At 41.2% G+C, this 15,977-nt stretch overlaps 1 protein-coding gene across 1 annotated transcript in view; it reads right to left on the bottom strand.

The window, feature by feature from the left end:
* Positions 1-736: 736 nt before the first annotated feature.
* Positions 737-15,977, bottom strand: part of ZNF665 (zinc finger protein 665) — a 28,136-nt gene continuing 12,895 nt past the window's right edge. The window contains 3 exon segments of the mRNA XM_054672588.2: positions 737-3,120; positions 3,123-4,601; positions 13,706-13,832. Coding sequence (XP_054528563.2) covers positions 2,588-3,120; positions 3,123-4,601; positions 13,706-13,832 — 2,139 coding nt within the window. The 3' untranslated portion in view covers positions 737-2,587.

A 15,977-nucleotide genomic window follows, 5' to 3' on the forward strand; every position in this document is an offset into this window, starting at 1 on the left:
TCAGGTACATCAAGATAAATGCCATAGGTGTTATTTGGCATGCAAGAAAGAGACATGCAAAAATATAATAATACTGTGCATATGCATGAAGAGCAATGCAGACTTCAGGGTGTGAGAGTCTGAAATATCCTTTCTGTGGGATTTTCATTATACCACATAAGTATCCCAAGGCAGAGTGTGGAGAGAATAATTCAAGTACAAAATACAATTAGTTTCTGGGCTGAGCATGGTGGCTCACACCTGTAATCCCAGAGCTTTGGGGGGGCCAAGGCAGGTGGATCACTTGAGGTCAGGAGTTCGAGACCAGCCTGGCCAACATAGTGAAACCCTGTCTCTACTAAAAATACAAAAACTAGCCGGTCGTGGTAGTGGGCACCTATAATCCCAGCTACTTGGGAGGCTGAGGCAGGAGAATTGCTTGAACCCGGGAGACAGAGGTTGCAGTGAGCCGAGATCACGCCACTGCACTCCAGCCTGGGTGACAGAGTGAGACTCCATCTCAAACAAACAAACAAAAAAACCAAAATACACTTAGTTTCTGAAAAGTATATGTTGTTTGATCCAACAATGGAAATCATTGTTCTAGATCCTTCAATAGCTTAATGGTGCACTGTTGTTATCTGTTATGAAGTATGCTACTGAGGTAGGATAAAACTATGTTGGCAAGAAATGATTCATTCATACTTATAAAATACATCAAATTTTATTAGTTAAAACATTAAATCTATGATGCATTCTTCAATAGTAGCAAAATGTGATTCCAGCAGTTAATGTAAATCCTAGTAACAAACATGGGATTCTGGTTACTTTGATTAAACTTCTTATGCTCGGCCGGCCAGGCACGGTGGCTCCAGCCCGTAATCCCAGCACTTTGGCAGGCCAAGGTGGGCGGATTATGAGGTCAGGAGTTCGAGACCAGCCTGGCAAACATAGTGAAACTCCGTCTCTACTAAAAATACAAACATTAGCCAGGCGTGGTGGTGCATGTCTGTAATCCCAGCTACTTGGGAGGCTGAGGCAGGAGAATCGCTAAAACCCAGGAGGCGGAGGTTGCGGTGAGCTGAGATTGCATCACTGCACTCCAGCATGGGCAACAGAACAAGACTCCATCTCAAAAAAAAAAAAAAAATCAATCTTTGCTATGCAACAGCTATTGGCATTTGATGGAGAAGGTAGCCTCCACTTTTCTGCATTATTTGTACCACACATCAGTCCCTAATAAGCTATTACTCTCCTCTAATAAAAATCTGAGTGTCTTCCTGGCTCTATTTCATGGTCTATTGCTAGAGAATTTCTTTCTTTCTTTTTTTGAGTCAGAGTTTCGCTCTTATTGCCCAGACTGGAGTGCAGTAGCATGATCTCGGCTCACCACAACCTCTGCCTCCCGGGTTCAAGCGAGTCTCCTGCCTCTCCTGAGTAGCTGGGATTACAGGCATGCGCCACCATGCCTGGCTAATTTTGTATTTTTAGTAGAGATGGGGTTTCTCCATGTTGGTCAGGCTGGTCTCGAACTCCCGACCTCAGGTGATCCACCCACCTTGGCCTCCCAAAGTGCTGGCATTACAGGCGTGAGCCACTGTGCCCGGCCAGTAGAGAATTTCTTCCCATACCCACAGTGCTCTTCTGTCAGAAGAAGGGCACCTGCAGTGCAATAAGGATGAGTGACATCATAGTTCATCATCCTCTGCCCTTTCCACGTGCTCTCTAATTCAGACTATATTTAATTTTAAAAGGCAGAGTCTTTCTTCTTCAGGAGCTTGGAGAGAAATAATCCTCACCTAATGAAGTGAGTGAGCCCTTCCATCCTTTGATTCTTTCCCGAACAACACCATGTTAGGCGTATAATCATGTATAAAATCAGCACATTGCAAAGTTCTGGTTGGAAGTTATAAATAGTAGCCTTTTCAATAAATCTTAAATACTTCAACAAAACATTTTATAAGCTGAAAGTAATTGGCCATTTCCAAACATCCTACAACCTTTGATATGTATCATGTAATGAGTTTTAACACATTTGGACTTCTGATTATGCTGAAGTATATAATAGCAGAGGGTTATGAGGAAACTAGAGACTGAGTTCTACTCTTCCTATGAATCCTCACCTACAGTTGTGGTCCAGGAGTAATAGTCTCAGCATGCATGTTACGTTTGTGTGACTTCATCAAAGATGTATCTTTTGATGCCTATTGAGCTCTGAGACCTGGATAAAGCTTCTGTCATACATAGTATATTCACAGGATTTGAACTCTGATGTCTGTTAATGCTTAAACTCATCAGGAGTTTGCCACAGTCACTGTATTTGTAAGAATTGTCTCAAGAATGAATTCTCTGATGTTGTGAAAGAATTTGTGGCTGAAAAACTGGCCGCACTCCTTTGTAAGGTTACTTTTTTTTTTTTTTTTTTTTTTTGGAGATGGAGTTTCACTCTTGTTGCCCAGGCTGGAGTGCAATGGCATGATCTCGCTCACTGCAATCTCCGCCTCCCAGGTTCAAGTAATTCTCCTGCCTCAGCCTCCCGAGTAGCTGGGATTACAGGCGTGCACCACCACACCCAGCTAATTTTTGTATTTTTAGTAGAGACAGCGTTTCACCGTGTTGGCCAGCCCGGTCTCGAACTCGAGACCTCAGGTGATCCCCCCGCCTCGGCCTCCCAAAGTGCTGGGATTACAGGCATGAGCCACCACCCCCGGCGTCCTTTGTAAGGTTTCTATCCACTATGAATTCTTCGATGTTTTGCAAGGTTTGAATTTTGAGTAAAGACCTTGCCACATTGGTTACATTTGTAAGGTTTGTCTCCAGTATGGATTGCCATATGGGTAGTTAGGGTTGAGCGAACACTAAAGGCTTTCCCACACTCATTACACCTATAAGGTTTTTCTCCAGTGTGAATTCTTCTATGATTTGCAAGATGTGAATTTTGAGTGAAGACCTTGCCACATTCGTTACATTTGTAAGGTTTTTCTCCAGTATGGATGACCTGATGGGTAGCTAGGTTTGAATGTACACTAAATGCTTTGCCGCACTCATTACACTTATAAGGTTTCTCACCAATGTGAATTCTCTGATGAATCGCAAGGTACGAATTGTGTCTGAAGACCTTGCCGCAATCATTACATTTGATGGTTTTTGTCCAGTATGTATTGTCTGATGTATAGTTAGGCTTGAATGAACACTAAAGGCTTTGCCACACTCATTACACTTGTAAGGTTTTTCTCCAGTATGAACTCTCCAATGCCTCGCAAGTTGTGATGTTTGACTGAAGGCTTTACCACATTCATCACACTTGTAAGGTTTCTCTCCAGAATGAATTCCCTGATGACTTGCAAGGTGTGAATTTTGTGTGAAGACCTTACCGCAGTCATTACATTTGTAAGGCTTTTCTCCAGTATGAATTGCCTGATGGGTAGTTAGGCTTGATCGCACACTAAAGGCTTTGCCACACTCATCACACCTGTAAGGTTTCTCTCCAGTATGAATTCTTCGATGATTTGCTAAGTGTGAATACTGAGTGAAAACCTTGACGCATTCATTACATTTGAAAGGTTTTTCTCCGGTATGGATGATCTGATGCTTAGTTAAGTTTGAATGCATACTGAAGGCTTTCCCACACTCATTACACTTGTAAGGTTTCTCACCAGTATGAATTCGCCGATGCTTTGCAAGGTATGAATTGTGCCTGAAGACCTTGCCACATTCATTACATTTGTAAGGTTTTCCTCCAGTGTGGATTGTCTGATGGGTAGTCAGGCTTGAGCGAACACTAAAGGCTTTGCCACACTCATTACACTTGTAAGGCTTCTCCCCAGTATGAATTCTTCGATGACTTGCAAGGTGTGAATTTTGAGTGAAGCACTTGCCACATTCCTTACATTTGTAAGGTTTTTCACCAGTATGGATGACCTGATGTGTAGTTAGTTTTGAATGTGCTCTAAAGGCTTTGCCACACTCATTACACTTGTAAGGTTTCTCTCCAGTATGAATTCTCTGATGACCTGCAAGGTTTGAAGGTTGACTGAAGACCTTTCCACATTGATTATATTTGTAAGGTTTTTCTCCAGTATGGATGACCTGATGGATTGTTAGGTTTGAATGAACAGTAAAGGCTTTGCCACACTCATTACACTGCTAAGGCTTCTCTCCAGTATGAATTCTCTTATGACTTGTTAGCTGTGAGTTTTGATTGAAGACCTTGCCACATTCATCACATTTATAATGTTTTCCTCGATTATTAAGAGACTTCTCAACTTGATTGTATTCATAAATTTTCCCTTCACCTTGAAATTGCTGCAGTTCAGGGAGATGTGATTGAAAGCTTACTGCAAGCTGATTTTCAATATGCCTGTTTCCTGCAGCCCTTCTATCACGTTGAGCTCTTCTACCAGGGAGATTTTCTTTTTGCAACATAAGTACTGTTTTATAATTTCCTTCATCATCTTTCCACTGACACTCAAAGTCGTATGCATTTTTCTGAACTTCCTGGAAGGACAAGCCTGCAATGTCACAGCTTTCAAGTCTCTCCAACTTCACCGTGTAGAACGCTTCTCCCATATTGTTCTTCCCCTTTGGTGGCAAATCCGTGTTTACACATTTACAAGAGATATCTGTAAGATATAAACAACCATAGATTTCCAGTTAACTATAGTAGGTAAATAATTATTTCCCATTGAAAAACCTAATGTTACACCAAAAGTAATAGTTATGTTGAACAGACTTACGATTCTTCAGAACCATAATTTTCCAGAACACAAAAGGAACAGGATTCCTTATCAAAGAAAAGGTGGTAACATGTAATTCAAATAGTAGGGGATCCTAGTTTTAAACATTCTGTGAACAAAACACGCATATTGTGCAAACCCATATTAGCCCTGAAAGGAGTATTTTTCAACCATGACCCAAGGCTACCAATTGGCAGTATATTTTACATGGCTGTCGCAGAATTCAAGAGAAAGAATTCTTAGATCGTGCCTATTTAAAGCATATTTGTTACTCATAAGTAAACGCTGAAGCATAACATGATATGCTCTAATGGTAAATAACTCACAGCAAACATATGTAATGAATAATTAAAGAATTAGTAACTTTGAACTGGAAAACAATAATAGCACTGAAAAAACGAGGAGGAATTCAATTTTAAAATGTCAGAAAAAACTATTTTTCTGAATACCTGTTATAAAACTACATACCCCTATATACCCACACAGAGCAAACATTTTGCAACATTAACAAGTGGTATATAACAGTTATATTTCTTTCTTTCTTTCTTTCTTTTTTTTTTTTTGAGAAGGACTTTTGCTCTTGTTGCCCAGGCTGGAGTGAGTGGTGCAATCTCGGCTCACCGCAACCTCTGCCTCCCGGGTTCAAGCGATTCTCCTGCCTCAGCCTCCTGAGTACTTGGGATTACAGGCATGCACCACCACGCCAGCCTAATTTTGTATTTTTAGTAGACACAGGGTTTCTCCATGTTGGTCAGGCTGGTCTCGAACTCCCAACCTCAGGTGATCCACCCGCCTCAGCCTCCCAAAGTGCTGGGATTACAGGCGTGAGCCACTGCGCCCGGCCCCAACAGTTGTATTTCTTACACATGGTAAAAAACCATCCTCTATCAATAATAATCGAAATTAAGAAAATATTTTAGCAACTCAGGATATAAGCAGTAGGCAAGAATTAGTAACCGTGTTTACAGAAAGTTATAGTCTGTGGATTGTCAACAATTTCTCTCTTTTTTTTTTTTGGAGACAGAGTCTCGCTTTGTCACCCAGGCAGTGGCGCAATCTCGGCTCACTGCAAGCTCTGCTTCCCGGGTTCACGCCATTCTCCTGCCTCAGCCTCCCGAGTAGCTGGGACTGCAGGCGCCCGCCACCATGCCCGGCTAATTTTTTGTATTTTGTTTAGTAGAGACGGGGTTTCACCGTGTTAGCCAGGATGGTCTCAATCTCCTGACCTCGTGATCCACCCACCTCAGCCTCCTAAAGTGCTGGGATTACAGGCGTAAGCCAGGGTGCTCGGCCAACAATTTCTCTTGAGAAAAGAGGAGTCCGCCGGGCGCCGGTGGCTCCCGCCTGTAATCCCAGCACTTTGGGAGGCCAAGGCGGGTGGATCACGAGGTCAGGAGATTGAGACCATCCTGGCTAACACGATGAAACCCCGTCTCTACTAAAGATACAAAAAATTCGCCATGCGTTGTGGCGGGCACCTGCAGTCCCAGCTACTCGGTAGGCTGAGGCAGGAGAATGGCGTGAATCCAGGAGGTGGAGCTTGCAGTGAGCCGAGATCGCGCCATTGCACTCCAGCCTGGGCGACACAGCCTGACTCCCTCTCAAAAAAAAAAAAAAAAAAAAAAAAGAAAGAAAGAAAAGAGGAGTTCTACTTCAGAACCAGCACAGGGTACAAGAACTGGAATATAATTTTTTTTTTTTATGAAATAAAACTGTCTTTATTTGCAGATAACATAATCATCCTTGAGAAAATTCAATATACTCTACAAAAATGCTGCTAGAACTGGTGAGTTTAGCAAGGTTGAAGAATACATTATCAATACCCCAAAGAATCAATTTTATTTCTATATACTAGCAATGAATAATCAGAAAGTTTTCTAAAATGCAGTTTGCAATAGCTTTAAAAACATTAAATACTTAGAGAAAAGTCCGACAGCAGATATGAAGAACCTATACACTAAAAACTATAAAATATTGCAGACAGGAATTAAAGAAGACCTTAATAAATGAAAAGCTAAATATATCTTGTTCAGCATTTAGAAGACTCAATATTGTTAAGACAGCAACACTCCCCATTTAGCCTATTGATTCAACACAATCCCAACCAAAATTCCAGCATGCATTTTTTGAGAAATTAACAGGCTTTCTAAAATTCATAGGAAAATGGAAAGGATCTAGCATAATTAAAACAATTTTGATAAAGAAGAAAGTTGTAACACTATCACTACCTGCTTTCATTATAAAAGTGTAGTCATCAAGACAGTGTGATTATTGTTGATTAGACAAATATCAAATAGATCAATGGAATGAAATAGAGAATACTGAAATAGACTCACGTTATATAGACAACTGATTTTTGACAAAGAATAAATGGCAATTCCATGGAGAAAAGAAAGTCTTTTTAAAAAATGGTGCTGAAACAATTAGATATTCATATGCAAAAAAACCTTTTGTTTATACCTCATTCCATATAGAAAAATATACTCAAATAGATCAGATGAAAACCTAATGTAAAATCTAAACCATAAAACTTTTAGAAAACCAACATGAGGAAAAATCTGTGCAGCCCTCGGATCAAGCAAAGATTTCCTAGATATGATACCACAATCATGATACATAAAAGAAAAAAAATAATTAATTTATAAAGACACACTGTTAAAAGAATGAAGACTCAGACTGAGGGAAAATATTCACAAAGCACAAATCTGATAAAGACTTTGTATCTGGAATATACGAAGAACTCTCAAAATTCAATATTAAGAAAACAAAAAGCCCAATTTTAAACGTTGGAAAATGATTTGAACATACACTGCACAAAAGAAAATATTAATATATATAGATAATAAGCACATTAAAAGATATTCAACATCATAGTCATTAGGAAAATACAAATTAAACTACTAAATGTTGATTAGAAAGGCTGGAATTTAAAACTAGCAATACCAAGTGTTAACAAGGATGTCAAAAAACTAAAATTCTCACACACTGGTAGTGGGAATGTAAAAGGCTACAACCACTTTGGAAAATAGGTTGGATGGCTTTAAAAAAATTTTTTTTTAATGGAAATATTTTTTTTTTATTATTACTATACTTTAAGTTTTAGGGTACATGTGCACAATGTGCAGGTTAGTTACATATGTATACCTGTGCCATGCTGGTGTGCTGCACCCATTAACTTGTCATTTAGCATTAGGTATATCTCCTAAAGCTATCCCTCCCCCTTCCCCCCACCCCACAACAGTCCCCAGAGTGTGATGTTCCCCTTCCTGTGTCCATGTGTTCTTATTGTTCAATTCTCACCTATGAGTGAGAATATGTGGTGTTTGGTTTTTTGTTCTTGCAATAGTTTACTGAGAATGATGATTTCCAATTTCATCCATGTCCCTACAAAGGACATGAACTCATCATTTTTTACGGCTGCATAGTATTCCATGGTGTATATGTGCCACATTTTCTTAATCCAGTCTATCATTGTTGGACATTTGGGTTGGTTCCAAGTCTTTGCTATTGTGAATAGTGCCACAATAAACATACGTGTGCATGTGTCTTTATAGCAGCATGATTTATAGTCCTTTGGGTATATACCCAGTAATGGGATGGCTGGGTCAAATGGTATTTCTAGTTCTAGATCCCTGAGGAATCGCCACACCGACTTCCACAATGGTTGAACTAGTTTACAGTCCCACCAACAGTGTAAAAGTGTTCCTATTTCTCCACATCCTCTCCAGCACCTGTTAAAGTTTCCTGACTTTTTAATGATTGCCATTCTAACTGGTGCAAGGAATGGAATATAACTTTTTTAAAAAAACTTTTATTGTATAATGGCAAACTACAGGTGTATATATTTATGGGGAACAAAATGATGTCATGATGCATATATACAATGTGGAATGATGGAATCACGCTTATTACCACATCCATCATGTGAAAAATGTGTCATTTACTCGTTTAATTGAACCTTTGTGTTGAAACGACAAACATCTTCCTAATCTCCCCAACCCCACCCTCTTGTAAGCAACGTTCTTCTTTCTATGAGTTCAAGAGGTTTGGATTCCACACATAGGTAAGAAGGTGCAGTACTTGTATTTCTGTGCCTAGATTATTTCATTTAGCAAAATATCCTCGGGGTCCATCCATGTTCTGGCAGACAGAACTTCCTTCTTTTAAAGGCTACACAGTGTTCCATCATTTTCTTTATCCATTCATCTGTTAATGAACACGTAGTTTGATTTCATAACTCGACTATTGTGAACAATGCTGCATTAAACATGGAATGCAGATACGTCATAGATATGCTGATTTAAATCCTTTGGATCTATACTTGACCCTTGAACAATGTAGGGGTTAAGAATGCCAACCCTCCACTCAGTTGAAAATCTGTGTATAACTTTTGACTCCCCAAAAACTTAACCACTAATAGCCTACGATTGACTGGAAGCCTTACTAATAAACATATAATGTCGATTAGAATATATCTTGTATTTTTTATGTTATATGTATTATATACTCTATTCCTTTTTTGTTTGTTTGTTTGTTTGTTTTGAGATGGAGTCTTGCTCTGTCACCAGGCTGGAGCGCAGTGGCACAATCTCAACTCACTGCAACCTCCACCTCCCGGGTTGAAGCAATTTTCCTGCCTCAGCCTCCCAAGTAGCTGGGATTACAGGCGCCCACCATCATGCCCAGCTAATTTTTTATATTTTTAGTAGAGACGGGGTTTCACCATGTTGGCCAGGCTGGTCTCGAACTCCTGGCCTCAGATGATCTGCCCACCTTGGCCTCCCAAAATGCTGGGATTACAGGCGTGAGCCACCGCACGCGGCAAGAGATCACTTTTTATTATGATATGCAATTTACCGGAGAGATGAACTACTTAAAGATGATTAGCGTTACAGAGTGTATTAAGCAAATACTTGCAACACTTGAGCTCCATGTAATAGCAATAGGAGGTGGCTATGAAATTGTATGGCAGTACACTATGTACTAAAATTAGTTCTATACAATTATGATTATTATATCTTTACATTCGTGTGTGTGTGTGTGTGTGTGTATATATATATATATATATATTTTTTTTTTTTTTTTTTTTTTAGACGGAGTCTCGCTGTGTCACCCAGGCTGGAGTGCAGTGGCGTGATTTCGGCTCACTGCAACCTCCGCCTCCCAGGTTCAAACAATTCTCTGCCTCAGCCTCCCGAGTAGCTGGATTACAGGTGCCTGCCACCACGCCCAGCTGATTTTTGTACTGTATGTCACATGCAGTAAGTGTGTGTATAAGTTTTAATTTTTTTATGATAGATTTGTGTTTTTATTTTGAAAGAGAGTCTCATTCTGATGCCCAAGCTAGAGGGCAGTGGTGCGATCTCGGCTCACTGCAACTTCTGTTTCCCTGGTTCAAGTGATTCTCCAGCCTCTGCCTCCCACCTAGCTGGGATTACAGGCATGTGCCACCACACCTAGCTACTTTTTGTATGTTTAGTAGAAACAGGGTTTCACCATGTTGGCCAGCTGGTCTCAAAATCCTGACCTCAGGTGATCCACACACCTTGGCCTCCCAAAGTGCTGGGATTACAGGCGTGAGCCACCGCACCCGGCCAGATTTGTGTATTTTTTATGGTGGTAAATAATAGAGTAATAATTTATGCATTCATGACATACCTAATTTTTTCTTAATTTTTATAATATTTTTAGGTTATGCAATTTGTCTGCTTTTTCAAATTGTTGGAAATGTCTTTAAAAATTTCCAATATATTTACTGGAATAAAACCCATATATAAGACGACCCATGGAATTCAAACCTGTGCTGTTCAAGGGCCAACTGTATACCCAGAAGTGGGATTGCTGGATAATATAGTACTTTTATTTTTATTTTTTTGAGAAATTTCCATATAATTTTTCATAACGCCTGGACTAATTTACATTCAACCAATAGTGTATGAGAACCCCCAGTCTCCATATCTTTGCTAACACATATCTTTTGTCCTTCTGACAGTAGCCATTCTGACAACTATGTGATATTTTATGCTGCTTTAAATTTGCATCTCTGCAAGTAGTGATGTTGGCTGTTTGTCTGTCTTCCTTCAAGAACTGTATATTGAGGCTCACACCTGTAATCTCAGCATTTTGGGAGGCCAAGGTGGGTGGATCACGTGAGACCAGGGGTTTGAGACCAGCCTGGCCAACGTGGTGAAACCCTGTCTCTACCAAAAACGCAAAAATTAGCCAGGTGTGGTGGTGCATGCCTGTAGTCCCAGCTACTTGGGAGGCTGAGGCAGGAGAATCACTTGAACCTGGGAGGCGGAGATTGCAGTGAGCCGAGATCGCGCCACTGCACTCCAGCCTGGGTGACAGAGCGAGATTCTGTCTCAAAAAAAAAAAAAAAAAAGGAAATAAAATGTATATTGAGGTCCTTTGGCCATTTTTTTAATTGGTTTGTTTTCATGCTATTGCGTAGTTTCGATTTCTCATACATTTTGGACATTAAATTGGTGTCAAATATACAAATTGCAAATACTTTCTCACAATCCGTAGGTTGTCTCTTCATTATGTTAATTGTTCCCTTTGCAGTGCAGAAGCATTTTCAGTAGATGCTACCCCATTTTTGCTTTTGTTGCACAAGCTTCTGGGGTCAAGCCCAAAAAATCATTGATAACGTCATGTAGGTTTTCCCCTATGATTACTTCTAGTAGTTTTACATTATCAGGTCTTACGTTTAAGTATTTAATACATTTTGAAGCAATTTTGGTATCTGGTGTGAGATTAACATCCATTTCATTCTCCTGTGTGTGGATATTGCTTTTTTCTAGCAATACTTATTGAAAAAACTGTCCTTTTTTCATTGTGTGTTCTTGGTACCTCTGTCAAAAGGCAACTGGCCATATATCCATCATTTTTTTTTTTTCACTTTTTTTTTTTTTTTTTTTTTTTTGAGATGGAGTCTCGCTCTGTCGCCAGGCTGGAGTGCAGTGGCACAATCTCAGCTCGCTGCAACCTCTGCCTCCCGGGTTCAAGTGATTCTTCTGCCTCAGCCTCCCAAGTAGCTGGGACTACAGGTGTGCACCACCATGCCTGGATAATTTTTGTATTTTTAGTAGAGACAGCATTTCACCATATTGGACAGGCTGGTCTCAAACTCCTGACCTCGTGATCCACCCACCTCAGCCTCCCAAAGTGCTGGGATTACAGGGGAGAGCCACTGCATCCGGCATTTTTTACTCTTTTTATTCTGTTCCACTGGCTGATGTGTCTATTTTTAAGGAAGTACTATCCTGTTTTAATTACTATATCTTCATAATACAGTTTGAAGTAAGGTAGTGTGATGCCTCCAGGTTTGTTTTGTTCAATGAATCCCATGCTCAAGTGTGAAAAAAATAGGATACACGCCCCATGTAGGACTGGGATCAAAGAGAGGACATTTCTGTCCACTGTACTTAACAATTTGGCTAACCATCTCAGAAGATCCAACCCACTCCCCTTGTCACCCACACCCACAGACTGTCACAAAGTGGAAGAGAAGAAGTAGCTGAGACCTCAACAGGCAAGGAAAGCTTAAGACAGCTCCGTGAAGTTTCCGGGGCCCCAGGTGCAAAGGAGAAGCAGCCAGTGTTTTCTATCTCTTGGAAGTAGGTCTTCCAAGCTCATGAAATGGGATAAAATATGGATAGGGGCAATTGCCAAAACTATGGAGGCCTCACGTCTGTCTCTGTGGACAGAAAAATAAGGATTTTTGATTGAATCAAGCACAGAAGGAGAGACTAAGGAGGAGAGCAACCCTTTTGAAAGGGACTAAGAGTTCATAGAAAGCCAGTAACAGACGGTTGTAGATCATGACCAAGACTTTGCATGTGTTGCTGTTTGGGCTGTAGCACCACTGCAGGTTGGAAGGATAAAGTTTTACACATCTAAAGAACAGGGAATTAAGTGGTAGGGAAAAAAATTCTTATCAGTGATCACAGGATATAAACTTTTATTTTCCCAAAAAACTCTCCCATTTGCAGGGTGTTTCTCAAACACTGTCTAAAGAGAGGCTTTCTCCCTGCCCATCTGAACTCTGACCAGTGATCACACCTCTGATCCACTCCCAGTTTCTATTGTCTCTTGGTTCTCCACATTCCAGGGCTCCTTCCCTTGTTCCAACAAGGAGATAATACTGAGATCAAAAGGAGAGATTCCTGCTTATGAGAAGAAAGAAGGCCAGGCATGGTGGCTCACGCCTGTAATCCCAGCACTCTGGGAGGCTGAGTTGGGCAGATCACCTGAGGTCAGGAGTTCGGGACTAGCCTGGCCAACATGGTGAAACCTTGTCTCTATTAAAAATACAAAAATTAGCTCGGCATGGTGGCTAAAGCCTGTAATCCCAGCTACTCGGGAGGCTGAGGCAGGAGAATCGCTTGAACTCAGGAGGCGGTAGTTGCGGTTGCAGTGATCCGAGATCATGCCATTGCACTCCAGCCTGGGTGACAAGGGTGAAACTCCGTCTCAAAAAAAAAAAAAAAAAAAAAAAGAAAGAAAAGAAAGAAAGAAAGAAAGAAAAAAAGAAATATAATGTGCTGTGGCTTTTCCAGAATCGCACCCTTAGGTTTCCATGAGAAGAGAGGAAACTGCAGACGGATTTGGAAAAACATTTCAACAGTTGATCCACGGAATGCCTCCTGAGTGGTTAGGAAACACCACACTACGCAGATATCTAGCTTTCTTCCATGAACCACTCAATCAAAAGCACAGAAGTAGAAAACAGAAAATCAAACATTTAAAAAGTCTGGTACAAGGTATTATGCATACAAAGCTCTAAAACTCTCCACAAAGTGGGCAGACCACCTCGAGAAACACCAAGATTGAAGTCCAGATTCTGCATGATTAGGCTTTTCATTTATGAGTCAACAGGACATCAATCCTCATCAAGCAATGCAGGGGCTCTCAAGAGACTCACAAGGGAAAATGAAAACATACACGAGAACAGACCCTGACTTCTAAAAGAAAGTCATCCTCACCCAGGGAGACCAGGTTCCTATAATTCTCCAACATGACGTCCCTGTACAAAGTCTTCTGAGCAGGGTCCAGGCATGTCCACTCCTCCTGAGAGAATTCTATGGCCACATCCTTGAATGTCAACTGTCCCTAAAATGAAAAACACATTTCACCAAGTGACTATGAGGAAAATTTGAATCTTCACATAAAACAAGAAGAGGAGAGAGCTGTAAGAATAGGTTCAATTCAAGGAAGCAGACTGACACATCCAGGCTGTGATCACGGTACATACAGATTTGATCTTCATCCCCTTTTCCTGAAAAGAGCTCACTTGAAATCTGTGAGGTGATAAGTATCTTTTTGTATGTCAATGAGACTGGTGGCTGAAGGCCGCTAGATAGCTTCAGGGTGTGGGCTGGACACTGGAAAGACCAAGGCAAGATTACAGGGTTAGGCCGGGAGCCATGGCTCATGCCTGTAATCCCAGCACTTTGGGAGGCCAAGGCCAGTGGATCACTTGAGGTCAGGAGTTTGAGACCAGCCTGGCCAACACAGTGAAACCCTGTCTCTACTAAAAATACAAAAATTAGCCGGGCATGGTGGTGCCTACCTGTAATCCCAGCTACTCAGGAGGCTGAGGCAGGAGAATCACTTGAACCTGGGAGGCAGAGGTTGCAGTGAGCCGAGATCACAGCACCACACTCCAGCCTGGGCGACAGAGTGAGACTCTGTCCCAAAATAAATAAATAAAAATAAAAATAAATAAAAGATTACAGGGTTGGGACTTCCAGGCTCAATCTCCAACACTGCAAAAGGGAAGAAGGGCTGAAGGTTCAGTTGAACATCCATGGCCAATAATGTAAACAGTTATGCCTATGTAATGAAGCTTCCATAAAAATGCAAAAAATTAAGGTTCTGAGGAGCATCTGGGACAGATGATAACATGGAGGCTCCTTGAGTGGTGCACCCACAGAGGGCATGGAAGCTCAGAGCCCCTTCTCCCTATCTCACCCAATAGATCGCTTCCACCTGCATTCTTTGTTATATCCTCAGCAATAAATGAATCAATATGAATCAAGTGTTCCCCTGAATTCTGCGAGCCACTCTAACAAATTAATTGATCCCAACGCAAAGGTGATGAGAATTTACAACTTAAGCCAGTTAGTGAGAAACCCAAGCCACAGTCTGTGTTTGTGAATGGCAATGAGGAGGCTGCACCCTTGTGGGACTGAGCCCTACACCTGTGGAATGTGATGCCATATCCAGACAGCGTAAGAACTGAACTGAATGGGAGGACACCCAGGTCATATATCCACTGCAGAACTGCTTGATTGATGTGATGGAAAACCCAACACATCTGGGAGAACGGAAGCATTCTGTGTTGCAAGAGTATAGTAGAAGAAACTGAATCTGGCTGGGCATGGTGGCTCACGCCTGTAATCCCAGCACTTTGGGAGGCCAAGGCGGGTGGATCACCTGAGGTCAGGAGTTCGAGACGAGCCTGGCCAACATGGCAAAACCCCGTCTCTACTAAAAATACAAAAATAGCCAGGTGTGGTGGCAGGCACCTGTGATCCCAGTTACTTGGGAAGCTGAAGCCGGAGAATCATTTGAAGCCGGGAGGTGGAGGTTGTGGTGAGCTGAGATCACACCATTGCACTCCAGCCTGGGCAACAGAGCGAGATTCTATCTCAAACAAAAACAAACAAACAAACAAACAAAAAAAAAAAAAGAAAAAAACTGAACCAGTTTTTCCCATATTCTCACGGACTAAGGTTTATTTGAGCAAGTTATGTCTGTTTAATCGTTTCATTATTCTTTTCCCTAAGAGGTTATGATATCCTCTAAATTAGTGTGGATTTGTTTTGTGGACAATAAATAAATATACAGATACAAAATCAGCTGGGCGCAGTGGCTCATGCCTGTAATCCTAGCACTTTGGGAGGCCAAGGTGGGGTAATCACTTGAGGTCAGGAGTTCGAGACCAACCTGGCCAACATAGTGAAACGCTGTCTCTACTAAAAATACAAAAATTAGCCGGAAATTGCTTGAACCTGGGAGGCAGAGGTTGCAGTGAGCCAAGATTGTGCCACTGCACTCCAGCCTGGGCAACAGGGAGACAAACAAAACAAAACAAAACAAAACAAAACAAAACAAAACAAAAAAGTCCAGCACAAGTTTATCTCTACCAGTGTTAGATAGATATTATGTCGGACACATCAAGCAATATTCAGCATCTAGATGACCTAGAGAATGAGTGGTGTCTTCAACGATGATAATATCCACAGTGGCTTT

This window comes from Pan troglodytes, chromosome 20, assembly GCF_028858775.2.
Source record: "Pan troglodytes isolate AG18354 chromosome 20, NHGRI_mPanTro3-v2.0_pri, whole genome shotgun sequence".
Classification (NCBI taxonomy): Eukaryota; Metazoa; Chordata; class Mammalia; order Primates; family Hominidae; genus Pan; species Pan troglodytes.